Raw genomic sequence first — 18,394 nt, forward strand, 5'->3', positions numbered from 1 at the left:
ACCAAGTCTTAATTCTAATAGTGAGAAATGTACCAGTATATTGATATGTGTTGTATGATACAAGCTCTAATCTGGCAATATTATAGTATTATGATTTTGACTTTCGAACAGCTGAGTGAAACGGTATGTCAGTAGGTCGGTCCACCATTTTGGTCCAGACTGAATATTATACAACAACTATTGGATGGATTGCCCTGGAATTGGTACAGACATTAATGGTGGTCAGAGGAAGAATCCTAATGACTTTGGTAATCACCTGACTTTTCCTCTAGTGCCACCATGAGGTTGACTTTTTTTTAGTTTTGAGTGACTGACATGACATTGGTACAGAAATTCATGTCCCCCTAAGAATTAATTCTAATAACTTCAGTGATCCTTCGAGTTTCCTTCTAACAACATCATCAGGTCAAAATATGTGCCCTATACTTTGGTTTGTAACCAAATGCCTGCAAAAAAAAAATAATTTCTAACATACTGCTAATTAGCAACATATAAAATGATGAACATGGTACACATAATTTCTGCTTACTGCAACATCAGCATGTAAGCCTTGTCAATGTTTAGCTTAACTACTAACATGGCTATAGATTTTGTTTATGCATGCCCAACATATCATAACATTAATACAAAGGTACTTTGTCAAAACTATATTAACTCCAGTAACATTGCTTAGCTCAGGTTACTTTACATTGTAGTTACTCTCAGTCTTAGAAACCAGAGCTAGATGATAAAAGATAAACAAAGTATCCATTAGCCTGTAGCTAACCTTCTGACATCCAGAATCAGACCAAACCCACACAGTGTTTCTGTCTGGTTGCAGACTGTTCCCAAGCTGTTTCAGTCGGTGTCATTTGCTGTGCCAGCTGTGGGCAGTAGGAAGACAAGAATGGCTGGTTTACTCAGAGCCATTACTTTCGGCCTCCCATGTGGTACTAGAGGACTGTAGCCTAGCATTGCTACCTCCTCCTGAGAGGTTAAACCATTACTGCACTCCACTCTCCCTTCAAGGAACTATAAATCTCTGCTTCTGAGGCAGGGAGAGTTTTGGGGGTGAAGCTGGACTCGTGGGGTTAGGTGGATGAGGAAAGAAGTAGGGTTTTTTTGTATTGGGGGTTGAGGAGAGAACAATTGCTTGAGTTAGCGTAACAATAAAAAAATTGGCTCGAGTCCCTGGGCACGTCTGTGTGCAGTTAACCTGGTTGTTAACACTAAAGGAAATGCCACCCAGCAAATGGAGTAGAGCTATAAAAATAACACAACATCTGTACAAATGTTGCTCGCACTTGCTTCTTCTGACCCCTACGGGTACCCAGAATGCCCGGCGCCACAGACCAACCCAGCCCTAAGAAGAAAAGAACTCTTGATAACATTAGCATGGCCTCCCTGAACACTTGTAAACTTTCCACCTCCTCCTTCTCTTAATACCCACCTCCTTATGTATCACTCTCCAAAGCTTTATCTTTCTATTGCCTTATTTTCAAACCACACACACACACACACACACACACACACACACACACACACACACACACACACACACACACACACACACACACACACACACACACACACACACACACACACACACACACACACACACACACACACACACACACACACACACAGCTACCATATGACTCCCAGACAATGTTTGCAGCAGCAGATCAAAGCCAGAACACCTCTGCACAGATCCATGGAGTGGCATGTCAAAATAAAACATCTAGCTTTGCAATTTGCCAGGGTTGGAAAAGATCTGGTCCTCATTTTGAGACACAAAAACAGCTACTGCCGTACGTGCACACACAACAGACAAAAGCAGAACACACACTCAAAATATACAAATGCGCACACACAGAGCTGCCTCAAAGAAACCACGTGTTTCAGCTCACCTCATTGAAAGAAGACACAGCAGTGGAGCACAGAGAGGGAAAGGGAGGGAGGAAGGGACAGAGAGAGAGAGAGAGAGAGAGAGAAAGAGCAAGAGTGGTAGTGTGAGCAGGATTTGGTGAGGAGCATTGCAGAGAGGGGGCAAGAAAGAGAGCCGGATTCCAGAGGATCTGGATTGAATTTAACAGCAGGATACACAACAACTGTATGTCTTTAAGCTGTCACGGGAAGCCCAGGCAAATACATTTCCCTCACAGGCACAGGAAGTGATGTCACAGGGCCGCACACCAGGCCTGCCTCTGCTTCCTGCAGGCTAGTGAAAGGGATGGGAAGAGTAGTATGCTGTTGCAATGAAGCTCAAGTAAGATAAAAAAGACAAAAACAAACAGCTAAGAGTAGAGGGGGGGAAAATGCTTTTTGTGGACATGCACGACTTGAGCACAGACTCACTCACACACAAATCGTAAATATATAAATAAATAAACACCAGACACAGCAGAGCTATATGTTAGTTAATTATCTCTAAGGCAAATTATCTCAGTGTTGAAAAGGACCTGGCTTTCAGAAGTTTTCAGAAATCCTGGCCAAGAATTTTCTTTTTATATTTCTCCAGTGCCTTATCTTCTGTTTTGCTGCCAAAGAATGCAGCCATGTATCCATGTATGTTGTTTTATGGAGGTGGCACTGAACTCAAAAACAGCGTGCGATGCCTAGTTGAAGCTGAGCAAGTTTCCTCTGGACATCCTTCTGAGACCTTAGCTGCTCATTAGCTTGACTTGTGTCATTGTTGGATGTCAAACACTTCTCCAGTTCCACACTGGAGACAGAGCTTCAGACACTTCAACCGCTGAACTGGAGCTTGTCAGAAGATTAAGATTACTACCTCTGTTGTATACTGGCATTTACAGCACTGTGTACAGTAGTGATGATATCTGGGTGCTTTTTTACCCAAAAAGTCACATGCTGCACTGAAAATACTGGACAGCAAAACAATGGTGTACAGTAGCCTCTCTACCAAACCAGGGTACACAGACTTACGATACGATACAACTTTATTGTCAGCCAGGACTGAAATTCTTTTTGCAAGTCATAGTGAGCAAATGACACAAGCAAATACATTTTCAGGCAATTTCCGTGTATTTAATATAACAGTTTGTTGTAATATATTACATAATACACACATTTTGTATGATGTGTGGACTCCTGAATTGAGCAGAGGGACACAAGGAGCGTTTCCTCTGCATTTGGTGGATTATTTATTTGAACTTAAACCCCTTTTAAACTTTCTCATTGCCTTTTTCGGCGGTCATATTACTTTCATATTACTTTCAGCGGGCCCTGGTGTTTAAATGCAGCAAATAAGCATTTCTCTGACACACTATTAAACCTAAAAAGTTTAACTAATTTAGCTGCATAGTGAGGTCAATTAGCTCAATTTATCATTTGTCAAAATATGCAACAAATATCCAAATATGTTGTAACACCTTGTTTTACACATACACTTCAGCTCATTTTCACAATTCTAATTATTTTTTACCACTGGGCTGCAGAATCCAGACACATTATTTATAGACCCGTTAGGGCCTGCATTAGTTTCTCTGTTGTGGATCAATTTATTTCAGCCTTCCAACTTTTCATGCTATTTAATGTGGAATCACTAACAAAGTGTCAAGGCCTCACTCACTCACACACACTCACACACACTCACACACACTCACACACACACAACCAAGTGTGACAAATGGTTTAAATAAAGAGTTAATAGGTTTTTCAGAGGCAGGCTGCAGCCCCAGTGAGAGCTTTAAAAAAAAAGTCATCACAGGGAGAAGATGTTCCAGGCCTAATCACACATAGGGTTGGGTATTGTTTTGATTTTTTTTTTACCAGTTACATACAGAGCCCCACCAAAAAAAATCAAAAGTTTAGTTTCATGCGCTCACACAAAACTTTCATGTGCTCACACGACATCTTCATGTGCAGAATTTTTTCACGTGAGCTCATGAAAGTTTCGCGTGAGCACATGAAACTAAACTTTCGATTTTTTTTGCTCATGTCCCCTTAGGGGCTCCGTAGTTACACTATTAACAAGTAACAACAAAATAAATGTTGAGTTGGTATGCTAACATGCTATCAGCAGTGATTGTAGAGTGCATGTCGGAGAATAGCGTGGACACACGCTTCACACCGCGAGCGGGCACCCGCGCCACTCGGCGGAAAAGGGAAAAAAAAGAGTCTGCCGCTGTCCGGAGCTACAGAGGGAAAATATTTCAGTCAACACATTAAGTGAAACCGAAAACCGAAATTTGTGTTCTAATCTGGTCCGAATACTACCGTTTCCATAGTGGAACTGTGTTTCGGTACCCAACCCTAATCACACATGACCCAACACAGTGAACACACAGATATACATGTACATACAAAATGACAAAACAGCTTTGACACTGGTGTCAGAATCTCTGTCGAGTCTATCCTCAGGTCCATGTAATATAGTCGTGTGTGTACACTTCCTCATATCTTAACTTTGAATCACTTTTAATTGTGGGCTTTAACTAAAATGTTCTTAAATCCTGAACATACCAGGTTGAAGTTGATGGGTTTGTCCCTGCGTCCCGTCTGCACCAAAAGCTTGTATGCCAGGACGCCATCATCAGAGCCATTCCTGTAGCTGTTGAGGGTGATGCGGCCGGCCTCCCAATCCTTGTCAAAAGCCTGCTGGAGACCTGCAGGTAACCACAACAAGACACGTTGGTTAGATGTGGATGTTTGAAAAGGTTACATGCCCTGTTATCTTCATTCTTCCTCTGCAACACAATCACAAAGCAGAGTTCAAAAGAAAACAACACATAACCCAGCACGGTACAAGACAATATAACACAACACTGCAACCTAACCCTAACTATATAATAAGCCTGATTGATTTAATATGATAACTTGGTTCCATTCTCAACCACCAAAGAAGACTTCAAAAGCCTACAATCTGCTGCTTTTGATTCAAAGCCATCATTAGGGAATATATCAGTAACATATGTCTCCTTTTCTGTATTACTCTCCAATCCATATGTGTATCACTCCCCTCCTCTCGGCTCTCCCCCCAAGACCCATGCTGTGGTCCGTCTGTGAGACATGTTGTTTTGGGTCTCGTTTTGGCCTGTCTGGCTCCAATTTGTCCCACCATTGCAGAGAGCAATATCAGACACAGTTCTCTCTCTCTCACCCACACACTCTCTGTGTGGTTTCTTGCCGGCTCACACACAGTCTCACACAATGTGTTTTATCGTTACGGGCAAGTCATTGAGTGTGCTTCCTCACTGAAAATGACCAATTTCCAGATTTGGGTTGATATATGAAAGATAATATTCTGGTTCAGTGGCACTTTACAACTCTTGAGAGCTATCAGTGCTGGGTATACAACCAACAACCCATTCAAAAGTGAATCCTGCCATCATACAAAATAAATTCAAGGCCCCATAAAACTAAAGGTGTGGTTTTAGGTGCTTGTTATATATGCCAAATATTTCAGATATTCGAGTAATAGATTTTAATGAAAAATTACAAAACTAGCAGGAGCAGCAGTAATATGAGTTGGATGAGTGTATTTGTCAGTTTGCGCTGGCATCATCATTTGCAACTTTCCTTACTGCCAAAGTATAAAAATATGGCCTACCACTTCGTCCTCCTCCATCAACCCCACTTATGGATGACACAAGTGATTTTAATCAGGCTACTGTCAGTGTCCATTTTGCAATCCCACCTACATCTGAACTCCTCCCCAACATCTTGTTTCTTGTAGTTTCATGTCAAAACACAGAAGAAATATTATGATCTCAAAACGGTTTCATGAGAAAGTAAATTATTCCCATGCCTGAAGTATCTTGAATAGTGATGTTAAATGAAGCATTAATAACAAAATCATCTGGAACATCAGTATTAGGGTAAAATTTAAGTGATTTAACACAGAGTATGAATCATACTGCTACATCGGACCTAAAGAAAGTTTTTTCCTTGGTGTGACCCAATCCACTTTTGGTCTGGTTGAGATGGTAATTACTGTATATATCAAGCTTAAATTTACCTTGCAGCCAGTCCCTGAAGTAGTTAAGCCACATGCGGGGCAGCTGTCCGTTGTCCTCCTTCAGCACATAGCGAACAGTGTGGAACCTCTGGTGGAGCTGGTGCAGCAGAGGCTGTTTCTGGGCGTAATCAGCCCGCTGCGTCACCACATACATGTTGTAGAAGGAGAAGAACTTGAACTGGGCACCGATGAAGTCGTACTCGCTGGTGTCTCTGGGCACGATGTCTGTCAACTCCAGGCCATCCCTCACCTGGGTGGTCCCATACAGACTGACTCCCAGCAGGCAGAGGAACAGCACAATCACAACCACCTGGAAACAGAAGGACAAAGATGGAAGCTTTATTGATCAATTTTAAAAAGCTCGGACAAGAAACAGAAGCAGTCAGACTATTGTACAGATTTTAAATAAAATCCAAGGTTAGCCACACTTATTTTGTTGTGATCAACCAGGTTTTTTCTTCAGGTCATTCAGCAATAAGGGGACTGTTGTATTAAGGCATCAGAGGAGTGCAATATGGCAATATGGAAAAAACATCTGACAGTGTGATGAAAAGACCAAGGGTACTGGATGATTTCAGTTCTGGAAGGCTTTTAGGACATGACCACAACCTCCACCCTAGATTTCCTCCTGCTATTCGCTCTAGTGACTAACCCTCTCTTTCAAATTATCACCACTATGAGTCAGCACAATCACAGTCTTACCTCACACAGAAGCCTCCCTTTCTCTACATCTCTTTTTTACAGAAACGCACAGAGAAACTAAACTCACCTTGGTGGTGGGCTGCAGAAGGAACGGAGCATAGTGCCTCTCAGCAAAAGAGGACAGGGTCCAGCGGGAGCAGGGAGGCTCGAGGCAGCGAAGGCCCAGTGAGCCTTCTCCGTACTGTGACAACAGGTCCCGTGTGGAGCTGTTGTTCTCCTGGCCCTGGCCAGTCGATGAGGCTGCATCACACTGAGGAACTGAGCTAGCACTTGAAGTGGGGGCAGCAGGAGGAGGTGCAGGATGATGATGGGAGAAGGTGGCAGAACCTCGAGATCCCCCATTGCTTCGGCTCCCACTGTTGTTGTTGTTGAGATTGCCATGATTGCTGCTGCTGCTCCTGCTACCGCTTGCGTTGCTGCTGTAATAGTCGTTGTTAGGGTTGCTCCTAGTTGGAGCTGGGTTCATGGGCTGCACAGAGATCTGAGATCTGGGCTCGGCCGTGGTGTAGAAGGCCTGAGTCCGGGGGTCGTACTCTGTCCTGAGCTGCACCGTGGACTGCATGGTGATTTGGGTCTGTTGGGCAAAGCCATGGCTGCTGTACGAAGGAGGGGGGCTGCTGTAGTTCGGGGGAGGCGTGTGATATGAGGGTGGAGGGGTACGATAGGATGGTGGAGGGCTGTAGCGACTTCCGTCCGCCCCATCCAGGTACGCATGAGGCTCGATCTGGATCACACGATTGGCACACGGACTGAAGAGATAAAGACAGTGAAGACATGTCAGACTATGGACTGCTGGGAAAGAAAATATATGGAGGGACTAAACAGGGGAGATTCTGACATCATGTTTTTTATATTAGATCAGATTTTGTGAAAATGTTTCTATCATTGAAACTTTCAAGGTTATGGTATTCTAGAAATTGAAAAAAAAAAGAAAAGAAAGCTGATTTATAAGATTAACTGCCTTAAATCTGTTAAAAATCTTTTATCAGCCCATGTTATTGTTGTTATTATGAAGCTTATATTTCTCTTTGCTAACAGCATGAAATATAAAGCTCAGACCCAATGAGGGAATTTAATAGTGTGTGTGTGTGCACATCTGTATGATTGCTGGGCCAACAAGCATGTCCAGACTGGCAGGCAGACTGGTTAAGTTTAATAAAGACTGTGACAGATAAACAGACAGTCAATCAGCACCCAGACAGAAACAGACAACTTAAGCAGTAATTAGGTTGTGACTAAGGGGGATTAAGGTGAAGAGATCTCAGAGATAACTGTGTGTTAAGGTTATTCATCATCAGATCAGAGATCAGAGGAAAACATAAAAGGAAGAATGAATGAAAAAGAGAGCAATAACCTTCATCAAAAATTAAATAACTGTAGGTCTGTATGTGTGCACACACACCTATAGAAGCAGCAGAAAATGTCGAAACGTCGGTCTTCTCGTCGGTAGAGGTCCATGCTGAGGATGGCGGGGAAGATGAGCAACACCATGGCAAAGTTAAACACCACCACCACTGCAGCCTGCAAGAAACACAGAAAACATGATGTTATTTTGTGGGAAAAGTTGATTTTATCTATTTTATTTATTTATTTTGAGTTGAGAAGTGATGGAGGAGACAGAGTTGCCGACACAAAGTCTAAAACAACTGGGATTTCAAAAACGTGGATACATAAGATTAAATCCAATGGAAATAAAAACTGAAGCGGAAGGCTTTTTTTTCCAGACAAAGCCCTAAGGTAAAAATGTAATTGAGTGTAATAAAATGTATTTCCTATTAAATATTTCTGCTTCTCCATTCATGCACAAGTTCCAAATTGCAAAATGATTGTGAAGATGTTGTCTCCGGCCTCAAAGGACTGTCTCTTAACACAAACACTGGGAAGAACTTTAAATATCCCTTGAAATAACAATCTGAATAAGCTGCCGTCAAGGCAAAAAATTGTCTTTCAACACATTTTCAATTCCTTTCAAGACAAAAACACAGAGAAAAAGCTAGGCTTGTGTATATGTGTGTGTGCATGTGTAATAGAAGCCAGTGCAGTGTTGTGGTTAAGTATTTGAAGGTGGTGCACTGCAGCAGAGGGTGGGGGCTGGGGTTAGGTTGGGGCCCTGCCCAGAGTACAATCTGGATCTTGCGTAGTTGCCAGATCACCCCACACACACACACACACACACACACACACACACACACACACACACACACACACACACACACACACACACACACACAAAATCCTGTGTGTGTGCCAGACCACCCAAGGAGCCAGAGGCCCGCGGGGCCTGAGGTGATGAGCAGGCGCTGCGGCTGTACAGACAACACACACCCCTTACACACTCACACAAAAAATGCACATACACACACACACATGTATCTACTGCCAGCTTAAAAACTGCACAGCCTCCTACTTAAACCGCACCTTAACACCAACCACACAAACACACACACACACACACACACACACACACACACACACACACACACCCTCCCTCCCTCCCTCCCTCCCTCATTCCTCAGCTCACAACTCAGTCAACAAGATAGAGAAATAATTTGAGAGAACAAGAGAGACGAAGCATCTGTAAGTAGAGTAGAACCCGGACTTCTCAGTTGGTCAACTAACATCCACTCACAATCACACGCACACATAGTGACTGCTAGCTGACCCCAGAGTGGGGAGAATAATCATCACATATGTTATCGGCGCAGGATTGTGTGTGTACCTATGGGTGTTTTTGTGTTGTTATCTGGACAAGATTCCTGTTTTTTTTTTGTTCATATTGATGAATGGAAGCAAATGTGATACATAAAGGAGGAAGAAAGAGAAAAAGAGATAAATGGAGGTGTTGACCACAGGAAGTGCTTAATGGTAATAAAGAACACACATGCACATACTAACACACATCTTTACGAGGCTGAGAGAGGAGTACCACTGATTGCGGTTGTGATTTGTGTGTGTGTGTTTGTGTTTCATAATAAAGATGGGTATCAGTATGATTGTCTGCCTCACTGCAAGTCTGCCCTCCACCAGTCACAAAACCACAAGTGTAAAGTATGCATGCTATGTGCGTGTGTTATGCGTGTGTGTGTGTGTGTGTGTGTGTGTGTGTGCCTGTCTCCAAGTGTGCTTATTTGTGTGCATAAGACGAGGCTGCATGGATTAGACCCATGGGGTAAATGGATCATGTTTGACAGACTCGCTGTACTAAAGCCATCTATCCACACATGTTAATATTGTACTCACTGTGGTGACATCTTGCAGCCCTCTGTGTGTGTGTGTGTGTGTGTGTGTGTGTGTGTGTGTGTGTGTGTGTGTGTGTGTGTGTGTGTGTGTGTGTGTGTGTGTGTGTGTGTGTGTGTGTGAGAGTGCAAGTAAGAAGAACAGGGGGTAGTGTATACAATTTTATATAACTGCAAATAATTGCATACATTTTATTGTGTTAGTTTAACTAATATGTTTCATGAAGTTCGATTTTGCATTTGCTGGAATCTGACAAACTTTGCAAGCTTTTAATGTTTCCCCTGAGAAGGTAATTAACAAATCGCAAAAGAAAACCTCTAAACTAGGACTAGTTTACATGATATGTTTAGGTGTTATACTTCTCTGCAGTCTGGTAATTACTAAGGGACAAATCCTATTTAACTTTCCCCAGTGTAATATATTGTGCCGGTCACACTGGCGCCGATTCTTTTTTGTAAGGCTACAGCTGCCCCCAAACAAGTGTACCTACTTTACACCTACTTTCCATACATAACAAATGATAGGACTGTGTTACACCACACACTGTGCATAGGCTGAGGAGGCAGAAAAAATCTAATGTGAAAAAAAGGCATAACACGGTTTAAGAAAAGTCTTTAGCATTTCACAAAAGCTATGACAAATTTAGTGAGAAACCCTGTTGGTGATGGCCCGATACTATAAGTCCAACATTGACCCAATCATCAAGCTAATATGTCTGTCAAATCTCTTCTGTGCAACCCTTACTTGTTTGTATTTTAGAGTTTATATAGTTTTTTTCTTGCGCTATCCTTCTATTTCATATACTGCTGTAAAGACTCTTCATACAGGCTCAATCAAAAGTTTAATCTGATACTGTCTTCTCCTTACAGTGTGTATCGCTGTGATTGAGTGAGCGTTTGTATGAATTAACAATTCAGTGATTATTAGAGGGATTTTGTCAGACGTCTCTTTCTGTCCCAGTTTTTACTGTTCTGGTGACGTCTATAATTACTGACAGATGTTAGAGAAGTCAGCTCCCCTCTGGATCCCCCCCACCTTTAAAACACACACACACACACACACACACACACACACACACACACACACACACACACACACACACACACACACACACACACAGCTAGACTATTGCTTTTCAAACCTCCCACACAGATACTAAACTACTATACTCACACATGTACATGAGCGTGAGGATATCGACGCACAAACACGCGCGCGCACACACACACACACACACACACACACACACACACACACACACACACACACACACACACACACACACACACACACACACACGCAGAGGGATTCAGTTACATGGACCTCAGCCACAATCTGGACAGACACCGGGCCCACCACTAAACAGCCTCAAAGACGGAGGGAGAGGGTTGGATGGATTTAACAAAACACATTCTCCTCCTCCTCCTCCTCCTCTTCCACACACACACACACACTTTCAGTTTGATGAAAGAAATCAATAAAACAACTGTCTGGAGAAATGAGGACTGGAACAGGACTATTAGTAAGAGAGGGGCCCCACACAACTGAACTTACACACACACACACACACACACACACACACACACACACACACACACACACACACACACACACACACACACACACACACACACACACACACACACACACACACACACACACACACACACACACACACACACACACACCTGTAGAGAAAAGGCTCTGAGTGCTGGGATGGGGATGAGGGCTGCCATGAAGAATGCTGTGACGTTACTGATGGAGGTGAGAGCCACGCTGGCCCCTGTCCTCTTCAGACACTCCCCCGTACGGTCCTGACAGAGACAGAGAGAGAGGTAGATGAAAGGAAAAGCAATGCAACTCAACTCTTTTGATCAGAATGTAGCCAAAGGCAAATGTATAATACTTGAGATTATGTACAATTATCGTAATACTGATATGACTGACAGTGATTGCAACGTTTCAGCCCTGAAGCACTCTTAAATAATCCACCTGGGCCTGTCTACTTCTGTTTGAACAATAAAGGTAAAAATACAGAACATGCTGCTCCTCTAAACAAATACATTCTTATTGTAATCATGACTGCTGCTTTTTTTTTTTAACCATTTAATGATAAACATGCCAGACCCTCGGAAGGTTTGGCGGCAATTGTGTGAAGATTTGAGGACGTGCAGGACCACACGGGGAGTGTTTGCAGGTGTGTGTATCTTTGTGTGTATCTGTGTGTGTGTTTTTCAGACAGGAGAGATCAGGTTCAGCTCTGTTTAGTTTTCAACTCAGCCACAAAAGGAAGTTGGGGGATGAGGGAGGCATAGCGACAAGGGCTAGAAGGGGAGGGAAGGAGGGGAAAACAAAAACAAGCAAATACATGCCTATGTTTTCCCCCCCTCTGGAGATGAAAAGTTATCCCGCTCCACAAAACACACACACACACACACACACACACACACACACACACACACACACACACACACACACACACACACACACACACACACACACACACACACACACACACACACACACACACACACACACACACTTTGAGAAATACTTTATTTACAGGTTTGGAAACTTTGGTTTCTGACAGTTCTTTTATTTTGGTAAGTTGTATTCTATACATGCCTTAATCTGCTCGTAATGAATATTTTGGGTCATGATCTAATATAGACCGCAATGGTCGGCGTTCTGTTTTTAAAAAGGAACAGATTTAATATGGAGCATTGCTTAGATAAGCGGGCTGAGTGTGTGGCACATAGTTGTTAGATGCCACATCACAGGCACAGACAGGCTTTCATACATTCCTCTATGGATGAGATAAGTCAACAGACGAGTAAGGAACATTGTGGATGTTTGCCTCACCTCGAATGGGATCCTCTTGTTCTGTCCGGTCTCACTGAAGGCATGAGCAAGGAGGAAGACGTCATCCACTCCAACACCCAAAGCTAAGAAGGGTAGCACCTGTGCGGAGCAGCCAAGTAGTCAAAGGATGACAATGATAAACATTTTATCTCATTGTTTTAATCATTTCAACTTATCAATACGTGCCAGTGGCATGTGTGTGTGTTACCTGTGTGGTGGCAGCATTGAAGGAGATGCCCAGGAGCGAGCAGAGGCCCAGGCCAGCTGCCACAGACAGTGTCACCAGCAGGACACCCGCCAGCCCTACAGCCCCCTGAGACTTGGCACAGTCCCACCGTAGCATTGTCAGACACGCATAGGCCAGCTGGGCACAAACAGCAAACAATCCATTCATCAATTAACCTGTTGTGTGTGTAAGTCAAACATTAAATATCTCACCCCCCCCCCACTCTATTTACGTCCGTCTCCTACAATCCAAGCCTAGACTTTGGTTGCATAAAGCAGTTTACAAAATGCATTTCCCAAATTAAAAAAAACTCAAAAAAATGTATTCAGTCTTTTTTCTGGCTCTGCTCTCACCATCAGCAGGTATCCACTGGCCACACGGATGACACTGATGTCTGAGAAAGACTTGAGAATATCTTCTAGAGTGGTGGTGGTAAAAGACAAGACCTTCTGAGACGAATTTGCTGCCACACTCTGCAGCACCGCCTACAGAGAGAGAGAGAGGCAAACAAAAACAGATAGATAGAGAGAAAAGGCAACATGAAAGAATTTCCCATAAAAATTGTAATTTCCGCAGGAGCATTTACTCTCCCACAGTGCAGCAGCTGCCCAGTCAGTCATAACTACCTATTTTAAATGTTCAAATAATGTGTTAATTTATAATGAGCTACTGCTCTCTTGTACCTTCTAAAAGTTTTTTTTTTTAACTAAATCAGTGCAAGTCTCTCCAGAATAAAGGCCAATTAAATTTTCTTTTTTCCACCACATTCCTACCTTAATATACCAGCATACATTTGCACCAATTTTCCATGCAATACTGACCCTTGCAAACTGCCTGAGTTCCAGTAGCAATTAACCCATTCTTAATATAACTTAAATGCGTATTGCTGAAGGAAAGAAGTGAATTTGACTGATTCAATAAAAGCTGCCCCTCAGATGACAGCCAAACTGCGCTTCCAATCTGTTCTCGAGCCTGTGATAAATCATGTAATATACAGTATGTCTCAATGTATAGAAGAAGTAAATCTCACACTGGGTGTCTTTGAAAAACAAAAACAAATACAATTGCAGCCCTGAATAATGAGCTCTGCCTCTGTAGTAGGAGGTATTTGGAAGAATCTGCAGACAGTACCATGACCCATCCTCTCACTATCTCAGGGCAGACAGATGGCTTCAACATTGAACTGCAGTTACTGCTCAGTGGGGAGCAATGCTGGCTGACACACATTAGGAAACACGCACTAGATCACACACACACACACACACACACACACACACACACACCCACGTGTGAACTCGCACATGTGTCAGGCAAATACCGACATGCATGCACATACTATTTTCTTGCAAACACGCCAAATCGTGCATAATACACACCACAAACACACACACCACACACACACACACACACACACACACACACACACACACACACACACACACACACACACACACACACACACACACACACACACACAGTAAGACTATTTGGCAACTTTTTTTTATGATTGCCATTGATAAAAACACTGTATTCGAATAAACAATCACAACTCTTTTTTATATATTAGTGATCTCTGGGCCTGAAGATGAATGGCACACACACACACACACACACACACACACACACACACACACACGGTGGTGAATGCTATAATCCTGGCTACCATGGGGCCTGAGCATCACACACACACACACACACACACACATACACACACACACACACACCAAGGTCACACCATGTCGAACAGAGGTTGGGGCCCCCAAAACAAAGAACAGATGATGTCACACATGAGCCACCAATGGGGCCACAGCTGGGAAAGCAATTGTGTGTGAACGTTTGAGTGTGTTTGCATGTGTGTTTGTACGTGAGTTAAAGAGAGAGAGAGAGAGAGAGCGGGAGCAAGAGCGCGAGAGAGAAAGAGAGAGAGAGATATCCAGCACTCCCTTAATGTATTCCAGACATGCTCACCCTGTTGCTCTATTGCTCCTCTCTACTGAGCAGTGAAAGGAAAGCTTTAGCCCTTTACCACACACCAACAGTGGTTCTAGTATCTATCAGGGGCACAGGCTTTGGATGGGGCCTTTCCATGTTCACCTGTATCCGGTCTGTGATTTACAATGTGGTTGTAGAGGATTTAGGCTCTCTCTCTCTCTCTCTCTCTCTCTCTCTTTGGCCTTTACCTCAGAATATCTCCTCTGCCAGGCTTCCAGTATAGCTGCAGCCTTTTCTTCATTCCAGTTGATGTGGGAAACCTCATCGTAGCCTCGAAAGTGCTCAAACATCTGCTTGGGAGTCATCAGCTGGAACATGGTCTGTAAGGCCTGGGCACTGGAAAGGAGGGAAGAAGGGAGGGTGGCAGAGTGAGAGAGAGGAAGAGATGGAAAGGACAAAAAGAGGGTGAACAAAAAGACGGAGGTCAATGAGGTGCAAGCATTCACTGACAACATCATGTTTATACAAGAAGATCAGCAAGGTCAGGAGCTGGCTTTCTGGATTGTGCAAATAACATCAAGGGTTAAAACTTGGATTTTGAAATGTACAAGACACACCAATCAGTATTTTGTTTGATTCCCACCATTGACTAGCATTAAAAGCTTTGGGGTTTTAAAACTTAGTCCATAGACAAGAAGTGCAAATACTGTATCTTGGCAAGCTTTGAACCCAAGATACAGTATTTGCAGATTGGGTGACCACTTGCCAGCATATAGTTCACCTAGTATGTGGAGTTTGCATTTACCGATTTACTAATCTGATACGAACAATCATCATTATCATCATTATAACAACAACAATCACATTTCTCATTATTCTACTACCCATTAAAAAAGACACTAACAAAGACTAAATAAATTTGTTCTAACATCATTGTCCGAAACAAACTATCCTACTCCAACCTGCTCTCCCTAAGATTCAAAGCTCTAATCCTGCAGCCAGCATCACTGCTAATATTCCTTGCGTGATATGACATGGCAACGGAAGCCTTCTAAAGAAATATACAGTGACCTTTTTTTCCATCCAGTGTGCCCTTTATGGACGACTGCAGTGCTGAACCAAGATGCCTCATAAATACTAGATAATAGGTCCATATCTGATCTTGTCTTTATTCCAAACCAAACAAAGAAGTTGGATGGCACAAAAGATTAGTATTTCAGAAAAGGTATAGACTGGATTTGATAGTGACAACGGATGTGCCAGATCCCATAAAATGGGTATCTTGTCCGAATCTGCAAGATTCCTGATCATGTTCTGACAAATTTTAAGAGGGCCCTGGTGCACATAGTAGAAGGGTTATAAAGAAATAAAACATATTAGTCATTAAAAAGTGACTTTGGGATAAATTTCAACTTCAGTCTATGTAATTTAAAATCATCAAATTTTACGATCAATAGAAGCAGGCATTAGCTAGTCGTTCTGTTTATGAATGTGATCTCTGTAATATGGTGCTAACCAGGGTACTGGTGGCAGTTAGTAAACAAGGTGTAGAAATTGAGTGCCAGCAGTAACAGCCCATTGGAAAGAGCAACTAAACCGCACGCACGCACGCACGCTTGCGCGTGCACACACACACACACACACACACACACACACACACACACACACACACACACACACACACACACACACACACACACACTAATGACCCAATCTTGCCAGGAAAAAACATAACCACAAAACAAACAACGCACCCCACTGTACTCTGGGGCAGTATGCGTGTGAATGTGTGTGTGTGGGGGGGGTTGCCTTTGTGTCTACATGCATGTGCATGGACCATCCAAACTGCAATTTCACATTAAAATAAGTGGTCCATTAACAAAATGTGGATAATTTGTGCAGCTTTCCCCTGTTAAAAGGAAGCTATTGATAAAATGTGCATGTTTTTAATTCCTGTGTATGTTTTATATTTACATAAACATCATGTAAAAAACAGTAATTGACTATTATGGAGGGCATACAGCTTATTGCACTATAAAATATGTGTATTATATATCCATGTATACTACATAATCTTTAAGCTTTGTCATGGTCCTTGTGCTGGAATTAAGTCTGTGTACCCCAAATCACTGTATATTTGGATAAACAAGCCAAGTAATAGATCACTCTGTGTGTGTGTGTGTGTGTGTGTGTGTGTGTGTGTGTGTGTGTGTGTGTGTGTGTGTGTGTGTGTGTGTGTGTGTGTGTGTGTGTGTGTGTGTGTGTATGAGTGGGAAGTGTCCAAGCAGAGCGGCCCGAGCTGAGCAGGAACAGCTGGAGCTCTAAGATTTCACTGGAATCTGCTAATGACTGCAAGATTTACAGCACACCGCGCACACGCATGCATGCATGCGCCATTTCGGAGAGCATAAAAGAACAAAAAAACACACACTCACTCTGAATAAGCCCTGCAGTGATCACAGCAGTGTTTATGAGGGTGTGTATGTGTAAGTGTGGGTATGTTACCTGAGCAGGGGTCCGCTGCCGTTCTTGGTGGTCCCTCCTACGATCAGTTCCTCCTGCCAGTGCATGTACTTCCTGGACAGACCATGGCAGCCGCCACTCAGGGCCCGCGCCACGTCGATTTGCTGGTGCAATAAAAGCAACAGGCGAGAAAATAACTGTCAGCAACTAGTCTCAAACCAAAGACTTTATGTTTTACCAACACACAAAAAAATGTTGCATGTGTACACATATTACAAGCTCAGAGCTTGAGCCTATGTGTGTGTGCCTACCTTAGTTGAGTTCTTATTAGGCGCAGTAAGGGGGCAGTCAGGGTCAGCGGGGTTCAGACAAGGTCTATCCATGTAGCCGTGTCCAACATCTGCCTTTTCCAACATCTCCTCAAAGACTTCCACGGGAAAGTTTGCCCGTCGCAAGTCCTCAAGGAACTCCTTAGGGTCAAAGTTGGTCCACTGCAGTGGGTCTTTACCTCTGCAAAGTTAAAAATGTAAAGAAGAATACTGTTTAACCATGTTTTAAGTTGTTGTGTTTCTGGCCACTAACTAAATCTATTTATTATTATTATTTTACTGAAGCATTTATTTGTATTTATTTGGCCATCCTTTCTATTGGCAATGAGACTTACTTGAAAGAGAAAACCAAAGCAAACTGAAAACCAACATCCTAGTACCACTTTGACCTACCAAACTAACCACAGATTATTACCATTTTAGTTGCTCACTTTCAGTTTTACCTCCAAATAAAGTGGTTAAGGTAATCTGGCTTAATTATGATTTGTTTACAACCTGTCTAATTGAACATTACTGTTTCTAGTTATTTAGGTAGTCAGTTAGTTAGTTATAAATATATATTATAACTAATGGAAATGATGGCCAAAATTGTCAAAATATGCTGGAGCAAACACACTACAGTAGTAGTGTACTGTAGATGCAAGAACATCTACATCAAAGCTAATTAAATGTTCAATAGTTTTA

At 42.7% G+C, this 18,394-nt stretch overlaps 1 protein-coding gene across 5 annotated transcripts in view; it reads right to left on the reverse strand.

Annotated features, from left to right (window-relative positions):
• Window positions 1-18,394, reverse strand: part of ptch1 (patched 1) — a 60,197-nt gene that overhangs the window by 17,961 nt on the left and 23,842 nt on the right. For all 5 annotated transcript variants that reach the window (XM_039803336.1, XM_039803334.1, XM_039803333.1 and 2 more), the window contains 11 exons: window positions 17,693-17,891; window positions 17,424-17,545; window positions 15,167-15,314; window positions 13,340-13,471; window positions 12,969-13,124; window positions 12,761-12,859; window positions 11,587-11,712; window positions 8,064-8,182; window positions 6,729-7,410; window positions 5,960-6,269; window positions 4,465-4,607 (listed from right to left, as the gene is read on the reverse strand). In XM_039803336.1, coding sequence (XP_039659270.1) covers window positions 4,465-4,607; window positions 5,960-6,269; window positions 6,729-7,410; window positions 8,064-8,182; window positions 11,587-11,712; window positions 12,761-12,859; window positions 12,969-13,124; window positions 13,340-13,471; window positions 15,167-15,314; window positions 17,424-17,545; window positions 17,693-17,891 — 2,236 coding nt within the window. The remainder of the gene's footprint in view (window positions 1-4,464; window positions 4,608-5,959; window positions 6,270-6,728; window positions 7,411-8,063; window positions 8,183-11,586; window positions 11,713-12,760; window positions 12,860-12,968; window positions 13,125-13,339; window positions 13,472-15,166; window positions 15,315-17,423; window positions 17,546-17,692; window positions 17,892-18,394) is intronic.

The sequence above is a fragment of the Perca fluviatilis genome, chromosome 6 (genome assembly GCF_010015445.1).
Source record: "Perca fluviatilis chromosome 6, GENO_Pfluv_1.0, whole genome shotgun sequence".
Lineage (NCBI taxonomy): Eukaryota > Metazoa > Chordata > Actinopteri > Perciformes > Percidae > Perca > Perca fluviatilis.